Raw genomic sequence first — 18660 nt, forward strand, 5'->3', positions numbered from 1 at the left:
GCTCAGACTGAACACTGACAATGCCTAAAGAAGACATTTGGTCCTGAAAATGTATTTATTTATTTTTTGTACATATTTCCTGTTTGTGTCTTAAAAAATAGATTGAAAAATAAATATGGATGGACATTAAAACTTCTAAAACAAGAAGTCTGATGGTGGTGGCCTTTTGCACAGTTCTGTACATATTTATTATTTATACTTATATTTATTTTGTAAACAGTTGAAGACTTTAGTGTAATCTGTATTACAAATGCATAAATCATCTGTTGTTCTTTTTTATTTTGCGTTTGTTCCTTTTTGAAGTGTTTTTTTTTGCCCATGTTAGTAGCTCTTTCAACACCATTGCAAAATTGCATAATTAAATATGACCACAATATGATTTAACCAAGTTTTTTCAAACACCCTTAAACACCCTTTTTACATAATGGTACTATAAAACTATAAAAGTTCAGCCAAGAACTTCATATTGATCATCACCACCAACTCATAAGATTATGTTATTTATTTACGAAATAGTTATAATTTTTCTTACAGTCCATACCATTTGATAGCTGTTCAGAATGCTGCACAGTTACCCAGTAAGTCACAGGAAAAATAATTTAAAATATTGGAGCGCTATGCATTGTATAGAGGAAAAATGAACATAATATATAGTGGAATGCATAGTTTCACAATGAGCAAAAATTGCAAAATTATTGTATTAATTATTTTTATTGCCTATATGTCCCTGATGTGCTCTTTATAAAATGCCAATGTGTGATTAATGAGATATTGAGATGGTGACATTATGCAATGTTTTTTGCAAACAAAATCAAAAATTAATGCTAAAATAACAAACAACATTTTGCGTCTCATTTTTAACAATCAGCAGTCCTCTTCTGCATCCTCCACAAGAGGAATTTCTGAAAAAATTACCAGAAAGATTGATATCAGTGAAAGCATCATAATTCATATTCTAAGTTACAACTTTTTGTGTTTACACCATTAGGTGGCAGCAGTTTACAACCTTACCATCTGCAATGTCGATGCTGGGGCTTGTGGAGGCAGTCTCCTCCATTGAAGTGATGGCATTGGTTTTCTCAGATATATTATTTAGTCCACCTGCATGGGAAGAAGATTGCTGTATGCTTTGAAGATATTCTGATGTGTCTGAGATGCTGTCACAGGTCTCAGCCTCACCGCTGTCCACTGGCACACCATTTTCTCTCCCCGAGTACCCAGGATATGAAGGTGGGTTTTGTTCTTCTGAATGCTGTGTGCTCCCCAGACCAGCAGGGGACAGATCACTTGGGGGCTGGCAATATGTACCTCTTACAGCCTCTTCATAAGAGGGAAGTGGCACAGCAACACCATCTACAACCAAGATGTTTGGATCTTGGTTCTCATCCTGCTCTTCACTAAAAAGATAATTTTTTTAATGAGTTAAGTTTATTTCATATAGACATCATACAATGACACAATTATAGCATTGTCTGTACCTTGGACCTTGAGACTTGCATTTGAAGTGGAAAATCTTGCCTGTTATAACCAAGAGCAGGGCTAGCAGCACACTAGTGGCTGTACAAGCTACCACTTTCCATGTAGTAAGCAGAGAATCTTCAAAACCAGGCCAGGTTGTCTCTGGGGGAATATAACAGTGCTTATTCAGTGGTAGTGCCTGAATAATGTCAATGTAAAGCAGCCAAGTTTACTATTGTTTCTGTGACTTAATGAACATTATGGTGTCAAATGTTAAACTACTTAGGAACAGTAAATAAAAATTAGCCCACAATTTTGGTTTTTAATCTAATTGATAGCTCATGGAAAATTACATTACTTTTCAACCCTTCCCTATCAGACACCTGACTCAATTCTCTTGTGGAAACATTAAGTTCTGTCCTACTTTTGCAAAAGTAAAAGTAGCCTACTGTCTTTGATGCAGTAGAATGGGATCTGTGGAAACCACTGTCCATACTGACAGGTCATGTACTTGTAGTCATTCGCTAGAGAGTAGCCAGGATAACAGTAGTATTCTACGACTGTGCCGTGAATGTAGCGGTCACATGGTTGTGGATGGCACATGTAATCTCCATGTTCCATCATTGGGGGTAAGGAACATGCTGTGGCAACATCAGAAAAAAATAAGATAACTCATTTCCTGTTTATAAACTTAGCAAGTTTCATATTAGTGTTTTTCCCTGAATCAATTTACAGACATGCTGCTATATAAAAATAAAGCCTTCTGTTAAACATGATGTCAATTATAAAATATACAGTACTGTGCAAAAGTCTTAGGCCACCATGCCAGAAATAGATTTGTTGTTTTTGCAATGTATTCAATCTCACACAGTTTCGTGGGATAAAGACAGTCCGTGGCAGGGCCTGGAAAAATGCTGGATCCGTGAGAATGCCACGGAAAAATGAGTAAAAAAATCTGTGACTATCCCACGGAAATCCGTGAGATCATGTTGATTCAATTATAGTGATATATAATTGTTTCTCAGCCTCTTTAATAGAATACATTCAGAAAATACCGGAAATGTGTATATAATATTAAAAACTGTTTAAAAATGTAAACTGATGTGTCAAGTTTTTAGGGTAAACTCCCCTTCCACTAGAGCAATAACAAGAAACAGCAGGATCTCTTAAACCTAAATAAATTAAATCCTAATTTTTATTCTGCTCAAAAATGCTCAAGATGTGTTTAGTGCCAAGAGAGGTCACACTAAACACTGACTGATGCCTGAAGAAGACATTTAGTCCTGAAAATTAAATTATTTATTTTTTTGTACATATTTTCTGTATTTTCTGTTTGTATCTTAATAAAATAGATTGAAAAATAAATATAAATGGACATTAAAACTTCTAAAACAACAAGTCTGGTGGTGGTGGCCTAAGACTTTAGCACAGTAGCCTACTGTATGTCCTAAAATGTGTAGAACAAAGTCTCAAAACAAACTTTTTTGAAGCAAAGCTATGATAATTCACCCTCAACATCAAGGCACCGGGGTGGCGTGTCAGACCAGATGAGGTTATACATGCATTCTAGAAGTTCAGGTCCCTCCAGCTTGTAACCAGGGAAACACTGATAGTGGACTACTGTTCCCACAGGCACTGAGAACTCAGTTTCTGAGATGTTCATGTAACTGTGTGGAGGTATCAGTGGGCGCAGGCAGCCTGTGGATATAGAGGACCATGCTGAAGTTCGGAACAGTAAACAGTTGTCTATAAAACACTCAGTGATTTTAAATGGAGGTTTTCTGTGCATTGAACATCAAATGAATGTGTCTTGAACACCAAAATGTTTTAAAAGCCTGTGTGAGCTGAACATTTTAAAGGGATACTGCAGTTCACCAAAAAATGCTGTTATCATTTACTCAGCCTAATGTTGCTGTAAACCTGTATGTGTTTCTTTATTTTGTTGATAAATTATGGTAGGCACACAGCTGATGGTACCCATTGACTTCCATAGTATTTGTTATTCCTACTATGGAAGTCAATGGATACAGTCTACTGCAGGGCTATTCAAATCTTACCCTAGAGGGCCGGAGCACTGCATAGCTTAGCTCCAACCCTAATCAAACTTAACCACCTGTGATTGTCTAGTGATCATGAAGACCTTGATTGGCTTGCTCAGGTGTGTTTGATCAGGGTTGGAGCTAAAATATGCAGTGCTCTGGCCCTCCAGGGTAAGATTTGAATAGCCCTGGTCTACTGTGTGCTTACCATCATTTATCAGAATACCTTATTTTGTGTTTAGCAGAATAATTGCATTTCAGACACAAAATATGACCCTGCCTGTGAAATTCAGTCAATACAAAATATATCACCGTCAATTTTTATGTTCAAAACAGTAAGGGGCTGGACACACCAAAACTTTTAAACGCGGCTGAAAACGCCTTGAGGAAGCCGAATGCCAGCTGTTTTTCAGCTGAGTGCCAGCTTTCTTCAGCTAAGCGCTTTGGTAGCTCTGATACGTCAGCTGTGAGACGGTTGGTTGCTGTGATACTTGTCCCGCCCCACCTCCACTGTGATTGGACGGCCGCGTGAGAACTGACATTGACGAGCGGAGCTTTTCTTCCAAAGTTGAACATTTCTCAACTCTCTGCGCCGGTTTTCAGTGCGGAAAAAAACCGCTAGCTGCTGGCTTATTTGAAAAACGCTGAGCTTCCATTGAAAACAATTGAAAACATGCGCCGGCCGCGGGCGTAAAAGCGTTGGTGTGCACGCCCCCTAAATCAGGGCTATTCAAATCTTACCCTGGAGGGCCTAGCACTGCATATAGTTTAGCTCCAAGTTTTCCAACCCTGATCAAACACACCTGAGCAAGCTAATCAATTGCTGCGTCCGAAACCGCCTACTTCATACTATATAGTGTTTCTCAAGGACCCCCTTCCAGAAAGTTTTAGATGTCTCCTTATTTAAAACACCTGAACCAACTCATCTGCCTCCTTCCAGAATGTATCCCTATCAAGCTAATAATTTAAATCAGGTGTGTTAATTAAGGAGACATCTAAAACAAAATATGTTATTACCTTAACTAAGAATTGTTGATACATCCCTCTATCATCTGTGTGCGTGCACGTAAGCGCTGGAGCGCGCTGCGACACTTCGATAGCATTTAGCTTAGCCCCATTCATTTAATGGTACCATTTACAGATAAAGTTAGAAGTGACCAAACACATCAACGTTTTTCCTATTTAAGACGAGTAGTTATACGAGCAAGTTTGGAGGTACAAAATAAAACGTAGCGCTTTTCTAAGCGGATTTAAAAGAGTAACTATATTTTATGGCGTAATAGCACTTTTGGGAGTACTTCGACTCGGCGCAGTAACACCCTCCCTCTCCCATTATAAGAGTGAGAAGGGGAGCGGACTTTTCAGGCGAGTCGAAGTACTCCCAAAAGTGCTATTACGCCATTAAATATAGTTCCTCTTTTAAATCCGCTTAGAAAAGCGCTACGTTTTATTTTGTACCTCCAAACTTGCTCGTATAACTACTCGTCTTAAATAGGAAAAACGTTGATGTGTTTGGTCACTTCTATCTTTATCTCTAAATGGTACCATTGAATGAATGGGGCTAAGCTAAATGCTATCGAAGCGTCGCAGCGCGCTCCAGCGCTTACGTGCACGCACACAGATGATAGAGGGATGTATCAACAATTCTTAGTTAAGGTAATAACACATTTTAATATTGAAAATGAGTAGACTATTCCTTTAAGTAGGTAGTTCACCTTATTCAGTACCTACTATACAGTATGCGGTTTCGGACGCAGCCAATGTCTTCATGATCACTAGACAATCAAAGGTGGTTAAGTTTGATAAGGGTTGGAACTAAATATGCAGTGCTCGGCCCTCCAGGGATTTAAATAGGCCTGCAGTAAATCATAAAAAAAGGACTTTAGCTGAGTTTTCACCGGCGTGGTCATCATGAATCTGTTCCAGAGTTAAATTCCCAAAATAGAATTATTTTGCTTCGTAAGACACTTCGTTTGGACCAAATTCAGATACAGCAAAGCATACATCTTCTGCTATGGAAAAAGCAATCCCATAATGCAATGCACTAAGCTCATTGAAAAAATCCAAAATAGCACATAAGATTAAATAAATTTTCACCCTTCATATTAGTACCCAAAATGATAATTAAAGTACCTATAATATACACAATATATACGAGTAGGCAGTCACATTTGTAGATTTCCCAATCATGCATTACCAAAAATAACTTACTGCATTTTACCTTGACAAGTTGGCTGATTATCCCACGTCCCATCAGCTTGACAGATTGATACCATAGTTTCCATGTCAGGGTACCGAATTTGAAATCCATCATGGCAGCTAATAAGAAGGCTGTCCCCGGGTCTATAGGTCTTATTTGTGACATCAGCATCCTCAATGAATGGAGGAAGACAATCTTTAAAAGATAGCATTTTAATAAATAATAGTGAAGTGAGTAAAGAATAAATATTAATAATAATTAAAGGTTTTAACATATTTAAAAATTTCATACAAAACAAACTATCCAAATCATGCTTCGGATTGAGGATATAACACTATACACTCACCTAAAGGATTATTAGGAACACCCAGCCCAGTCTCACCAATTTCGTTATATAGTCACGTATTTTTTTGATTCTTCGTTTTTTCGTGATCGTATAACGAACTCCTGTTTTCGTGTGATTATCACGTATTGGTTACTCAACTGTTTTGTCCTATCTTCTTACCATTGTCGCTTCGGTTTAGGGTTGGATTTACATAAAATGACATCCCTACCTAAACCCAACTCTAACCCTAACGCCAGGTGACATATAAAAAATAAATCAGAAAACATAGTATAAACCAATGTATAAAGTGACATTCTAATGCAAGCACCAAATCTAACACTAAATGGAAGCGACAATAGTTTAAAAATAGGAAAAAGCAGTTGAGTAACCAATACATGATAATCACACAAAAACAGGAATTCTTTATACGATCACGAAAAAACGCGGAAATTCGTGATAATATCACGAAAAAATAATAAAAAAATATGTGACTATATCACGAAACTTTGTGAGACTGGGTAGGAACACCAAACTAATACTGTGTTTGACCCCCTTTTGGCTACAGAATTGCCTTAATTCTACGTGACCTTGATTCAACAAGGTGCTGAAAGCATTCTTTAGAAATGTTGGCCCATACTGATAGGATAGCATCTTGCAGTTGATGGAGATTTGTGGGATGCACATCCAGGGCACGAAGCTCCTGTTCTACCACATCCCAAAGATGCTCTATTGGGTTGATCTGGTGCCTGTGGGGGCCATTTTAGTACAGTGAACTCATTGTCATGTTCAAGAAACCAATTTGAAATGATTCAAGCTTTGTGACATGGTCCATTATCCTGCTGGAAGATGCCATCAGAGGATGCGTACATGGTGGTCATAAAGGGATGGACATGGTCAGAAAAAATGCTCAGGTAGGCCGTGGCATTTAAACGATGCCCAATTGGCACTAAGGGGCCTAAAGTCTGCCAAGGATACATCCCCCACACCATTACACCACCACCACCAGCCTGCACAGTGGTAACAAGGCATAATGGATCCATGTTCTCGATCTGTTTATGCCAAATTCTGACTCTACCATCTGAATGTTTCAACAGAAATTGAGACTCATCATCAGACCAGGCAACATTTTTTCCAGTCTTCAACTGTCCAATTTTGATGAGCTCGTGCAAATTGTAGCCTCTTTGAGTGGTACCCAGTGGTGTCTTCTGCTGTTGTAACCCATCCGCCTCAAGTTTGTGCGTGTTGTGGCTTCACAAATGCTTTTCTGCATACCTCGGTTGTAACGAGTGGTTATTTCAGTCAAAGTTGCTCTTCTATCAGCTTGAATCAGTCGGCCCATTCTCCTCTGACCTTTAGCATCAATAAGGCATTTTCGCCCACAGGACTGCCACATACTGGATGTTTTTCCCTTTATACACCATTCTTTGTAAACCCTAAAAATGGTTGTGCGGGAAAATCCCAGTAACTGAGGAGACTGTGAAATACTCAATACCCGTCTGGCACCAACAACAAAATAGCTTAAATCACCTTTCTTTCCCATTCTGACATTCAGTTTGGAGTTCAGGAGATTGTCTTGACAAGGACCACACCCCTAAATGCATCGAAGCAACTGCCATGTGATTGGTTGATTAGATAATTGCATTAATGAGAAATTGACCAGGTGTTCCTAATAATCCTTTAGGTGAGTGTATGCTATAAGGATGTAATACAATATAATACTGGATAGTCTCACCCTCTGAAAGGCACACAGGTTTCACCATTGGTTTCCAGCCTAACGAACGATTATAGAAGCGCGTGCAGACAATCTTAGCTGGCCCCTTTAAGCTGTAACCTTCCACACAAGAGTACCTGGCAACCGAGTTTTCAAAGAACACACCAGTGTGTGGAGTTCTGACTCCATGTTCAGGAACACCAGGATCCTTGCAAAACTGCTCCACTGAAAGTGCACAGAGAAGAAACTAAATCATGCATATAAAGCAAAAGTGTTGTCACCCCATAGCCTGTTTGATGGAACTGCTGGTGTTACAATTTACTCTGTGTTGTTATCTCCTCTGTTTCTCGTGTGAAATGAATGATAGGTGTTTGTTTCACTGAATGTTACAGATTATGTTGTAAACAACAAAGGTCTGTGTGTTAGGGTTAGGATTTGTATGAGTTTGTTTTTTTGTTGTTGATAGTTTTGCATTTTAAGCTTTTGTTATGAACAAATATTTATTTAATATACAATAGGCAACGTTGACGTAGTAATGTCAGAGCTTTGATTGACTATAATGACTTGACAGAGCCACTACTGATGGGCCAATAGCTTTGGTCAGTTATAGTCCCATTACATAGCAGGTTATCGAAACAAAATGTGCCACAGAGGTCGCTATTAAATTTCCTCATCTTCTATATTTATACGTTAAGAATATATCTGTTGTCTTACCTAGTGTGTTCACCGGGAAGGCGGTGACAAGACAGGGGAGGAGGAAGAGGATAGAAAGGGAGATCTGACCGCAGACAGGAGATTTCTTGCCTTCGTTATCATCATGATGAAACATGTTTCACTGAATAAAATTCATCGGGTCACAGTGGATCTGAAATGATAATGACGGTGCCAAAAAAACTATGTAAAACGTGAAAATAATAGATCTAATGGAACTGCATCATGGATTTTCATCCCTTTTAAATCTCCTGGTCGACGCACGGAACATGATGACAAATAAATCCCCATATCAGTTCGTAAATACCCAAAGAGTCTTTTCGTGGACGCTTGTATGGCATATACGCCACACATGATGCATTATTAAACTGACATCGGCATTCGGCACACCAGAAGGCTCGCGCAACGTAATGATGCTGTCCAGATGTACGATGATGATGAAAAATACGTCACATGCGTCACGGTCACCTTATGCCGCCCCCCTTTAAAGACAAATGTCTAATGACATACTGCGTTAAAAAATATCATCGTCTGTTTTGGCCATACATAGGTCTACAGTATTTTTTCGGTTACCTACCCCGCACATTGAAAAACAATTCAATTCCCTCGTAGTTTTTCTTTTTGGCATCAGAAGTAGCCGAGCTGATAATCTGTAAAAATGAACTTTTTCAGTTGATCTGAACCATCGGTCTCTACTGGAAACAAATTATTTGAAAACAAAATCAGCCCTACCTGTTTTGAGTTTGTAAGTAGGTTATCTCGTGATGCGTGGATAATTTTTTATAGACTACAGGTCAAAGTACCAACTTAGAGTGTTATAAAATGTGTTATAGAGGAGCTACTCATTTATTGCTAAATGCAGCAAGACATCTCAGGTGATCATATTTGTGTCATTTTGTGCATTGCCTCTTTTACTGGGGTCCAAGATATGAAATTGTTAACAAATGTTTTAATACATATTCCAAAATAAAATGAAAAAGATACACTCATAGCAAAGTCAACGGAATTGTTATTTAATAAAACATTTGTTGCCACTGTTTTGTCTATTTATGCTGCAGACCAGGTAGGGAAAAGGTGTAATTTTTTTCTGATATTTTTTCAATGTTAATACAGTGGAGTTAACGATACTCTTGTTTTGTTTAACACTTTAACAAGTTATAATAAAACCTTATAAAGTAAGAATCAACACCGGTCCACACTTCACAGAGTTATTTTCATTTTCGTTATAAGGCATGCCACCTGCAGGACAACTGCAACAGTAAACCAAACACTCTGGGGAAATATAACAGTGCTTATTCACTTGTAGTGCCTAAATAATGTCAATGTTAAAGCAAAGTTTACTGTTGTGGGTTCAAGTTCTGAACATGTTATTAATATTATGGAACTGAAAAATAATGTTTTACTGAATAGAATATGCCATTGAAACGTGTTTCTGTGACTTAAAGGGACACTTCACCCATTTGCATTAAGCTTTGTATAGTTAGAACCCCAGTCATGTTTTTAAATGGTCGTGCATCATTTCCTCAGTTGCCGCTGAGACGGGAGAAATACAGATTTCAGTGTTGCACTTCCTTTTTTCAATGATGTAAAAATCATCATTCACATTAAAAGCAGGAAGTCCAATATCTTTGTTGATTATATACACCCTTTTCTCGGACAAATAGAAACCAAATTTGAAATGTTACATTTCGACAACAGATATGACACATTTTCAATAAAGATTAATGTTTCTACGGGTGAAATGCTCCTTTAATGAACATTATAAAGTAGTGCCAAATGTTAAACTTGCACACAGCCTAATAATTTAAAGGAACACCTAAAATGAAAATTTGCCTAATTGTGGTCCTTAATATAAATAATAACCCAGGGTGTAACCCAAGGTGAAGTTGTGATAGTTTTGTAATCGTCGTGCATTTAATATTTTTGTTAGGTTGCATTAAAGCAACACTATGTAGTTTCCATGTAAAAATGACTTACAGCTCCCCCATGTGGTTGAAAAGCACAACAGTGCCTGGTATCAGACACTCTTCTGCCGGCAGGGTGAGGGGCGGGCTGTGTGCTCTACCCTCCACCGCCACTTTCAGAGTGTGCTTGTAGCAGCTAGGAGGCTGCCCAGGTTGCAGCAACAGTACAATTTGTCCAGTTAAAAGTTGTTCTATCACTGAAATAATTTTAGAGACATTATTAAAAGGTAAAAAATAGTGTTGCTTTAAGGCGTTGGTGTCTAATTTGGACGATAGCTGTCTGAAAAAAAATAATAGCTTGTTACCGTGGGGAACCACTTTATGTCAGTATACTATCACACGGCATTTTGTTTATATTTATATCTATATTCGTGTTCTTGGACACGATTTTCCCCTTTCTTTTATGTCAGTCAGCACAAATGTCTTTTTCGTGTCCCCCAGCACTACTTTCTTGTTTGTGTCATTTAATGTAGGCTATTAGATTGTCTTTTAACCATGTCGCTTGGGGTTAGATTTGGGTCAGGATGTTTGAAATGTAACAGAGAGTCGTTCCCAACCCCAATGGTAAAAACAGAAAAATTGAGAAACCAATACATAAAATGACACGAAAAAGACACCTGTGCTCATTGACAAAGAATTCCTGTACAGGAAAAAATTATTCGTGACTATACCACGAAATATCGTGACATTGGGCTGGCACCTGCTTCTATTATTGACTCAGGGGTGATTGATCAGGGTGTTATAGCCAGTGAGCGGATGAAGTGATTTTGTTTGTGGTAATAACAATAAAATGGCTTGTAAATGTGTTGTAAAATCACACACCAAAAAAGTTGCAAATAGACTTTTATTATTTTTATATATGCCAATACAATTTAAAGGCGGAGTCCACGATGTTTGAAAAACGCGTTGGAAAAGGAGACGGGCCGACTACCAAAACACACTTATAGCCAATCAAATCAAATCAAATGCCGGTTTGCGTATGTGTGGGGCGGGTCTATCAACAGAAGGTCCAGATTCTATTGGGGTAGGGGCGTGTTTGTTTAGGTGATTTCAAATATCAACATTGACTTTCAAACATCATGGACTCCGCCTTTAATCTTCTCTATTGACACCCATTCATAAAATACATCATCTTGTCTGATTGCCAGTACCCGGAAAATATATTATATAAACTCAAAATACGGACGGTGTAACGTGGGTATATTTATAGTAATTAACAATGCATAATGTCATAATCTTTTACAGCATCTTTCATAGGCTACATACAGACTTAACAGTTCTTCCAAATATTTATAAAATTAACCAAAAACACAAAATATCGTGGGGACAATTAGTCTGTTTCTGATTATGGGGGGGGGGGGGGGTTGCTGCATGTATGGTTGTGGTACCATAAACCATAGGCTAAAACAGCAACGTTGCCATATTTTACTTTGATACACTTTCTTGAAACTCGGCATAACCTGGTGGACCAACACTGCATTCTTGCACAGGATTTTTACGACTGCGCAAATAGCGCACAAGCACTAATACAGCAAAAACGGCAACTACTATGAATATAAATAGACCAGCGAACTCTCCTGGGGTCGACATTGACCCCTGGGCTAAATAATTGGAAAACGGTGTAGTGCGTACAAGGTCCGGTGTAGAAGTGGGTTGGAAACCCTCAAATGCACTAGGGGTCAGAGTGCATTCAGTTCCGTTAACAAGGATGAATGGATTAAGGCAGGCACATTTATAACTCCCTATCGTGTTTTGGCATAAATGTGCACAGCCATGATTCGATTCGCATTCGTCTATATCCTCACAGTTTTGTTCGCTTCTAACAAAACCAGCCGGGCACCAGCATGACGTTCCATCTCTTAAACATAAAGCCTCACAAACTGTTGATGCGCAATGAAAGTCACAGCGGCGTGGATCTTTTTCGTTAATACGGAATCCCTTTCTACATGAACACGTATATCCAACAGACACAGGATTACAATCATGTTCACAGGGCGAAAGCCGACAGTGCACATTGTCCAGGATAACCACATTCGATAACCCACTTCCTGTGCATTGATTTTTTCGATTGCTCTCACACAAAAATCCATCCAGTTTTTCCCTGCACGATCTCCCCACCCATGTTCTGTCGCTGGACACGGACACGCAAAGTGGAGAACAGGCCATGCTTTCGCTCGCCCAGTTGGTAAATTCCGTGCGTTGCGCACCGCTGGTCCATTCGTATCCGCGTAATAAACTTGTATTACTTGAACACGTTCCCTCAGGGAGATGCAATCCTATCCAAAATTCTCCGATCATATTATCTAGAAGGAAGCCGACAATCTCATCTGATTCCTTCGATCGGACAGTCATTAACTGGCCGCCTTGTTCTCGGCACATCTCACGAGCCCTTGGAAAGTCCACTGGCATTTGGTGGATACGTGAACAAATCTTAAGATTTTTGGAGCATGCACAGCGATCTACCGTTCCAATACAAGGCGAAATTAGCATGATAAACAAAATTGCTGGACTATAAAAATCCATTCTATTTTCATTCTAAGGGAACAGCTTCAGCAGCAGCTCTAATGATAGATGGTGTCCAAGGCTTTGCGTGTCTGTACCCTAGAAAGCGCATGCTGGGGATTAAGGTAAACATAGGAAGGAAACCCCGCCTGAGCGCTGAGAAAGATTCCACAGTGACTGTGAACTGATAATGTAATGCACAGCCAAAGTGCATTTCCGACTCTGACAAGTTCAGGATGGGAGTATTAAAAGTACAATGTTGTATGAACTCAGACGCATTAAACAACGTCAACTCAACATTGAGATTCATTCAAACGATAATTTTATCTGCACATTTGCTAAAATGTTTAAACATTTTAAAAGCGTTTAACGCTTTTATGGGAATGAGAATTTGCTATTTTCCAGTCACAACTGAAATAATTATTTTCAATAATTTATTAATGACATAAAGATCAGAAATACACTTTACAAAAACATTTTTGACATTGAATGGGCATTATATTTTATAGAAGCAGGCTGTATTTACACAATCACTTGTATATTTAGTTGTAAAAATTAAAGGGTCTACCGTCTACATGACTTTAGAAGAACAATTCAATATTAATTACACTGTAAAAAAAATTCCGTAGAAATTACAGTGGCATCTGGCAATTGCAGCTCTTACCATTAAAATGTATGTTATTTACTGGCAAGAGTTTATTCAAAGTTAAATAAATAGTCTTTATCTTTACAGAATAAAACTATACAATAACAGCCTCATGCAAAGCATTCTGGAAACCAGAAATCATCATCAAACTTTTTCTGTTTTTGCTTCAGATTTTGTTTCCCAGAATGCTTTGCTTTGTGCTGTTATTGTATAGTTTTATTCTGTAAAGATAAAGACTTGTTAATATTTATTTAACTTTGAATAAACTCTTGCCAGTATATAACATACATTTTAATCCACGGTAAGAGCTGCAATTGCCAGATGCCACTCTGTAAAGACAAGACTTGTTAATGTTTAATGTTCATTTAACTTTGAACAAAATGTTGCCAGTAAATAACATAAATTTAAATCGATAAGTTACCGGTAACCAGCTGCCAATAACACTGTAATTTCTACGGATTTTTTACAGTGTAGAATATCCATACATGCACACTGCAAAAATGATGTGTTAATTTTTTACACATTGTGTGTGTCATGCCATTTAAGGCGTTATTTCATGTTAAGATAAATGAAAGGGACAACGCAAGTTGTGTTTAAAACAGTGAAGGGAGTAATGGTTACAAAGTAATTCCGTTACTATAATTCCACTACTTTTAGCGGTAATAAACATGTAACGAAGTATTTTTTTTCAATCAAGTAACGCAGTTACAATTACTGAAATTTAAATGAGTTGGTTATTCGTGTTACTCTATTTTGTGATAAATGAACACTTGCAGACGAGACATTTCTGATCTAATGTCGCAGGACCGTGGTGGGCGGCACAATGAATAATAACAGAGAAGATGTGTTAGTTCAGAGACAACGCATTGAATGTGCTTAATATCACAAAATAGAGTAACACGAGTAACCAACTCATTTAAATTTCAGTAATTGTAACTGCCTAAAAAAAAAAAACTTCGTTACATGTTTATTACCGCTAAAAGTTGTGGAATTAGTAACGGAATTACTTTGTAACCCCTAGTCCCGTCACTGTTTTTAACACAACTTGTGTTGTCCCTTTCATTTATTTTAACATTAAATAATGCCTAAATAATAGTGCAGTATTAACTTGTGGAAATAGTGGAAATATAGTGGAAAACACAGTTAAAGTAAGTTTCTGTGATTTACTGTTTTCTACATAAAAGTTTGTAAAACCCAATTATAACATTGACATCTTTAAAAGGTATACAAAATATAAAATCAATTTGGTCATTAGAAATTTTAATTAATATAAAACACATGACACAGACTTACCAAATATTTACAACCTTTCCATTCAACCCTACCTTATTTATCATAATGTATCAGAGCGTTGTACTGTTTTTTTTTTGTTAATTTGACAAATATTACAAAACGTGATAACATTGGGATTTTAGTTTTGAGGACCACGTGACTTTTAAAAAATAAGTAATTAACTAAAACAATAAAATCATCCACGTTTTATAATGCTGACAAAATGTGTTATATTTACATGTAAGCTAAAAACATTTACATTCAAATGTAATTTCCACAAAGCAAAAAAAAATAAAAAAAATAAATCAGTTTTGGTTTTTTTCTACATTGCCTAGTCCAGATGAAACCCAGCAATAGTTATCAGCAGTGGCATTTTTCTTGGTGGTCTTTTTTGAACGTTTCCATCGGTAAATGAGAAGGACGGACGTGATGCCAACAAGCATAAACAATGCAACAGCTGATCCCACCACACACAGCAAAAACCACGAACTGGCGAGGAAACTTTCTTTGCGTTTGACTGAGTCTGTTTTACTATTTTTGTTAGGTGAAAGAGGACTGCCTGCTGTAGGTCCATACCCGTTAGGTAACTGACTCAAGCTTGTGATTGGTGTTTCTTTGTAATTTTCTTGAGATGCAGGGGTGTTTTGTGGTTTCTCTGTAGGATTCGGAATGCAGCTAATGCCATTTTTAGCTAAAGTAAAGTTTTGGGCGCAAGAGCACTTATAACTACCTAAAGTGTTGAGGCAAGTGTCTTCACACGGCTTATTAAGACATTCATCAATATCTTTACATGCCCCACCCTTGTCTGATGAAGAGCTGAAACCTGCGTAACAGTAACAAGAAAACGAACCTTGTGAATTGAGACAGCCCTGTTCACATCTTGATTCTGTGCATTCGTCCACATCTTCACATTTTCCTTCAGAAAGTTTGAAACCAGGTTTACACTCACAAAAATAGCTTCCCGGACTGTTGTGACACCCGTGTTCACCACAGATACGTTGACGGCATTCGTCGATATCAACGCAGCTGATGTTGTCATCGTCCAACTGAAATCCATCCGGACACGCGCATGAAAAACCAGTTGGTCTCGATACGCACGTTGATTCACACGGTGAATTTTCGCAGTTGTCTCTGATAGCACAACTAACTTTATCATCCCTCAGGTAATAACCTTCACGACATGCACAACTGATACCTGACCCAGAAGTTTCTGAACAAATGTGATCGCAACCTCCGTTTTTGTGTTCGCAACTTCTATCTCGCGCGCAAAATCGGTCTGAATTTGTCCAGCCAAAGGAACCCATATTGTTATTACACACTGAAAAAAATGGAGCAATATCCTCTGACCCACGACACCTTATTTCAGCAAATGTTCCATGCGGTAAAATTGCCAACCCATCATTTTGAGTAAGTGGTTTAGATAAAAATGGAAGTTCGTAACTGACATCACCAAGGTCGTCCAACATTATGGGTTTGCACGTGCCTTTGAAAAGAAATTTGCACATATAAAAGGCGCCATCCTTACACGAGCCGTCCGACCATTTCAGATCATCCACTAACGAAACGGACACGCACCTTTTCTCCGTGCACGTGCGTAAAGGTTTCTTTTTCCATCTGGATTTTTTGGAATCTGCTGGCTCGGACGTCCATCTGAAGCCATGCAACTCCTCGTTGAACTTAGTACATTGTCCTTTATCCAACGCAAGTCCTATCCAAATTTTAGAGTTTAGGACGGATGGTTCTCCTGTTGCTAAAAGGGCTGATTTGACATTAACTAATTCGTTGTGATCTCTCATCGTGACCAAATTGCCGCCTTTGTTGGTACAGTTTCGATGTGCCTTTTCAAAATGTTCCTCCTCTAAATGCAACGTAAGGCAAGCCTCAGCTGTGCACGTTGTGGTCACTCGATTGGTTCCGTCAGCTTCAAAAATGGACAACATCAAAATAAGTGCAAACATCATCCCGTCGCTATCATCAGTATGAAAATAACAGATTCCACAATATTCAGTTCATTTCAGTGAATAAAACAGAAATGGTTCGTTGGGCCTCTTGAGTGCCAATACAAGACTATGAATCTGTTCACTTGCTGACTTGCTCAAACTAATGTATCCTGTTTAGTGCATAACCTACAATATGTCTCTTCCCAGAGAGAGTTCCTGTCAGTAAAAACAATTGCCCTTGCTTCTATTGTTTAGACTAGTTTTCCAGATGCATGCAGCATGGCGCCTAATGTGTCACTATACCAATTTTAGGTCCTATAGGTCAGACCCAGATTCTAATTTAAGTAATAAAACGATAATAAATTAAATACATTTCCTTTTCTTTTTAGATATCCAAGTTCCACAGTGCTGTCATAAATAGTCAATTTTACATTTATATAGGGCGGGAAATATTGTTCATTGTGAGATTAGCAATTAACAATGAAAAAATCACGTAGTATGTGACCATGTCTGTAAAAGACAAGATAAAGTCTCATAATCTAATTATGAGATTAGGAGCATCTGTTTGATTTCAATTATGGATTTCATGGCCTTCTCATTCAATATTAAATATATAAAATGTATTTTTACAGAATGTTCCTAACATTATGATGATTTTTATAGAAAACAGTAAATCACATAAAAATAACTTTAGCGATGTTTTCACAAATGTGTGGAATTATGAGAGATTATTTTGAAGCAGGTTTAGATGCTTTTTATGTTTATTATAATCTATTGATGCATGACATAGATAGACTAATCATTGTCAATCCTAAAGCGAATCCTGTTAGTTTATTTTTTTGTAAATTGATTATTTATCCCATATGCTTAGAACTATGACAGGTAATAAAAACTAATTGCAAACCGAACTTAAATCTATATAAACTAAACTCGGAAATTATAAAGATACTGTAATTATATCTGAACATTTTTATTATGGAAGGTTATATTCTTTTCTCTATTTTTATAGAAACAGACATACAACAAGGTTTTCCCTTGCCATTGTCTCTATTGCCTGCCTGCTACCGATAAATACAACGATGGGTCACATCCTGTGTTTGTGTTGAGTGGGTCAGTGCCTGTATTTCAATGGCAGGAAATGACCTAAGACACCCTTCCGGTGGGTCCTTTTAGACGTAATGTCAATGCGGTAGAGGTTGTTTATGTTTTCTTTGTCATCAGGAATTGTGCTGTTTCCTACTATTTTGCATTATACAGGGAGGTTGTAAGGTACATGAGACAAACACAATGTCTTTGCTAGCACTAAACGTTAACATTATTGGTTGCACTTGATTTCTTTCAGAAGATCTTCTGTCATATATTGAGAAAATTATATATTATAATATCACCGTCTTGGAACAACCCTATATCACGAGATTGCGTGACTATTTCACGCATGGACCAGCGTGACAATGTCACGCTTTGCCGCGTTTGAGCGTGAGCATGTCACGCTTTTCTGTTTGTGTCACTGTCACGTATTGGTTACTCAACTTTTTTGTCCTATTTTCAAACCATTGTCGCTTCGGTTTAGGGTTAGATTTGGTGCTTGTGTTATATGTCACTTTAAGTATTTGTCACTTTAAGTATTGGTTTATAAAATAAAAAGATACAAGACTTATTCTTTTATATTTTCTAAACTTTAACCAATTGTCACCTGACGTTGGGTTTAGAGTTTGTTTAGGTAAGGGTGTCATTTTATGTAAATCTGAACCGAAGCGACAATGGTAAGAAATTAGGACAAAAAAGTTGAGTAACCCATACGGACTACCGGCACATCCGGGAACTTGACTGTAAATTTCGTCACCGCCCCTTTTCGGGGGTTAAAAAAGCAGCGCCTCCATTGGCTTCCATTC

The 18660-nt window shown here is 37.9% G+C and overlaps 4 protein-coding genes across 7 annotated transcripts in view; 1 reads left to right on the forward strand and 3 right to left on the reverse strand.

The window, feature by feature from the left end:
* Window positions 1-1789, forward strand: part of LOC129417173 (mitochondrial amidoxime-reducing component 1) — a 30874-nt gene extending 29085 nt beyond the window's left edge. The window contains exon 8 of the mRNA XM_055171672.2: window positions 989-1789. The gene's annotated coding sequence lies outside the window, so the exon portion shown is untranslated. The remainder of the gene's footprint in view (window positions 1-988) is intronic.
* Window positions 488-9247, reverse strand: LOC141349214 (sushi domain-containing protein 4-like). 4 transcript variants are annotated; one of them, XM_073864836.1, is made up of 10 exons: window positions 9177-9247; window positions 9022-9094; window positions 8448-8598; window positions 7755-7958; window positions 5719-5892; window positions 2968-3156; window positions 1908-2099; window positions 1479-1620; window positions 1012-1397; window positions 488-902 (listed from the first exon to the last, which is right to left on the reverse strand). In XM_073864836.1, exons 3-10 carry the CDS (start codon window positions 8560-8562, stop codon window positions 865-867), a joined length of 1440 nt encoding a protein of 479 aa, XP_073720937.1. In that variant the 5' UTR covers window positions 8563-8598; window positions 9022-9094; window positions 9177-9247; the 3' UTR covers window positions 488-864. The 4 variants fall into 4 exon arrangements, with proteins under 4 accessions (XP_073720937.1, XP_073720938.1, XP_073720936.1 ...); XM_073864837.1 differs by lacking the exon at window positions 9022-9094 and having other exon boundaries at window positions 9177-9201; XM_073864835.1 differs by lacking the exon at window positions 9177-9247 and having other exon boundaries at window positions 9022-9170.
* A 2015-nt stretch (window positions 9248-11262) lies between these two features.
* Window positions 11263-13122, reverse strand: LOC129417171 (thrombomodulin). Its single transcript, XM_055171670.2, has one exon. It carries the CDS (start codon window positions 12929-12931, stop codon window positions 11834-11836), a length of 1098 nt encoding a protein of 365 aa, XP_055027645.2. The 5' UTR covers window positions 12932-13122; the 3' UTR covers window positions 11263-11833.
* Window positions 13123-14560: 1438 nt separating this feature from the next.
* Window positions 14561-16926, reverse strand: LOC141362533 (complement component C1q receptor-like). Its single transcript, XM_073864762.1, has one exon. It carries the CDS (start codon window positions 16787-16789, stop codon window positions 15134-15136), a length of 1656 nt encoding a protein of 551 aa, XP_073720863.1. The 5' UTR covers window positions 16790-16926; the 3' UTR covers window positions 14561-15133.
* Between the last annotated feature and the right edge of the window lie 1734 nt (window positions 16927-18660).

The sequence above is a fragment of the Misgurnus anguillicaudatus genome, unplaced genomic scaffold (assembly GCF_027580225.2).
Source record: "Misgurnus anguillicaudatus unplaced genomic scaffold, ASM2758022v2 HiC_scaffold_28, whole genome shotgun sequence".
Lineage (NCBI taxonomy): Eukaryota > Metazoa > Chordata > Actinopteri > Cypriniformes > Cobitidae > Misgurnus > Misgurnus anguillicaudatus.

Bases quoted from the DNA above. Each gene is read 5' to 3' on its own strand.
- LOC141349214 (XM_073864836.1), bottom strand. From the start codon at position 8,562: ATGTTTCATCATGATGATAACGAAGGCAAGAAATCTCCTGTCTGCGGT. The intron at 5,893-7,754 runs GTGAGACTATCC...TATCTTTTAAAG, and splicing joins ACCTGTGTGCCTTTCAGAGG to ATTGTCTTCCTCCATTCATT. The intron at 903-1,011 runs GTAAGGTTGTAA...TAATTTTTTCAG, and splicing joins CAGCATCGACATTGCAGATG to AAATTCCTCTTGTGGAGGAT.
- LOC129417171 (XM_055171670.2), bottom strand. From the start codon at position 12,931: ATGGATTTTTATAGTCCAGCAATTTTGTTTATCATGCTAATTTCGCCT.
- LOC141362533 (XM_073864762.1), bottom strand. From the start codon at position 16,789: ATGATGTTTGCACTTATTTTGATGTTGTCCATTTTTGAAGCTGACGGA.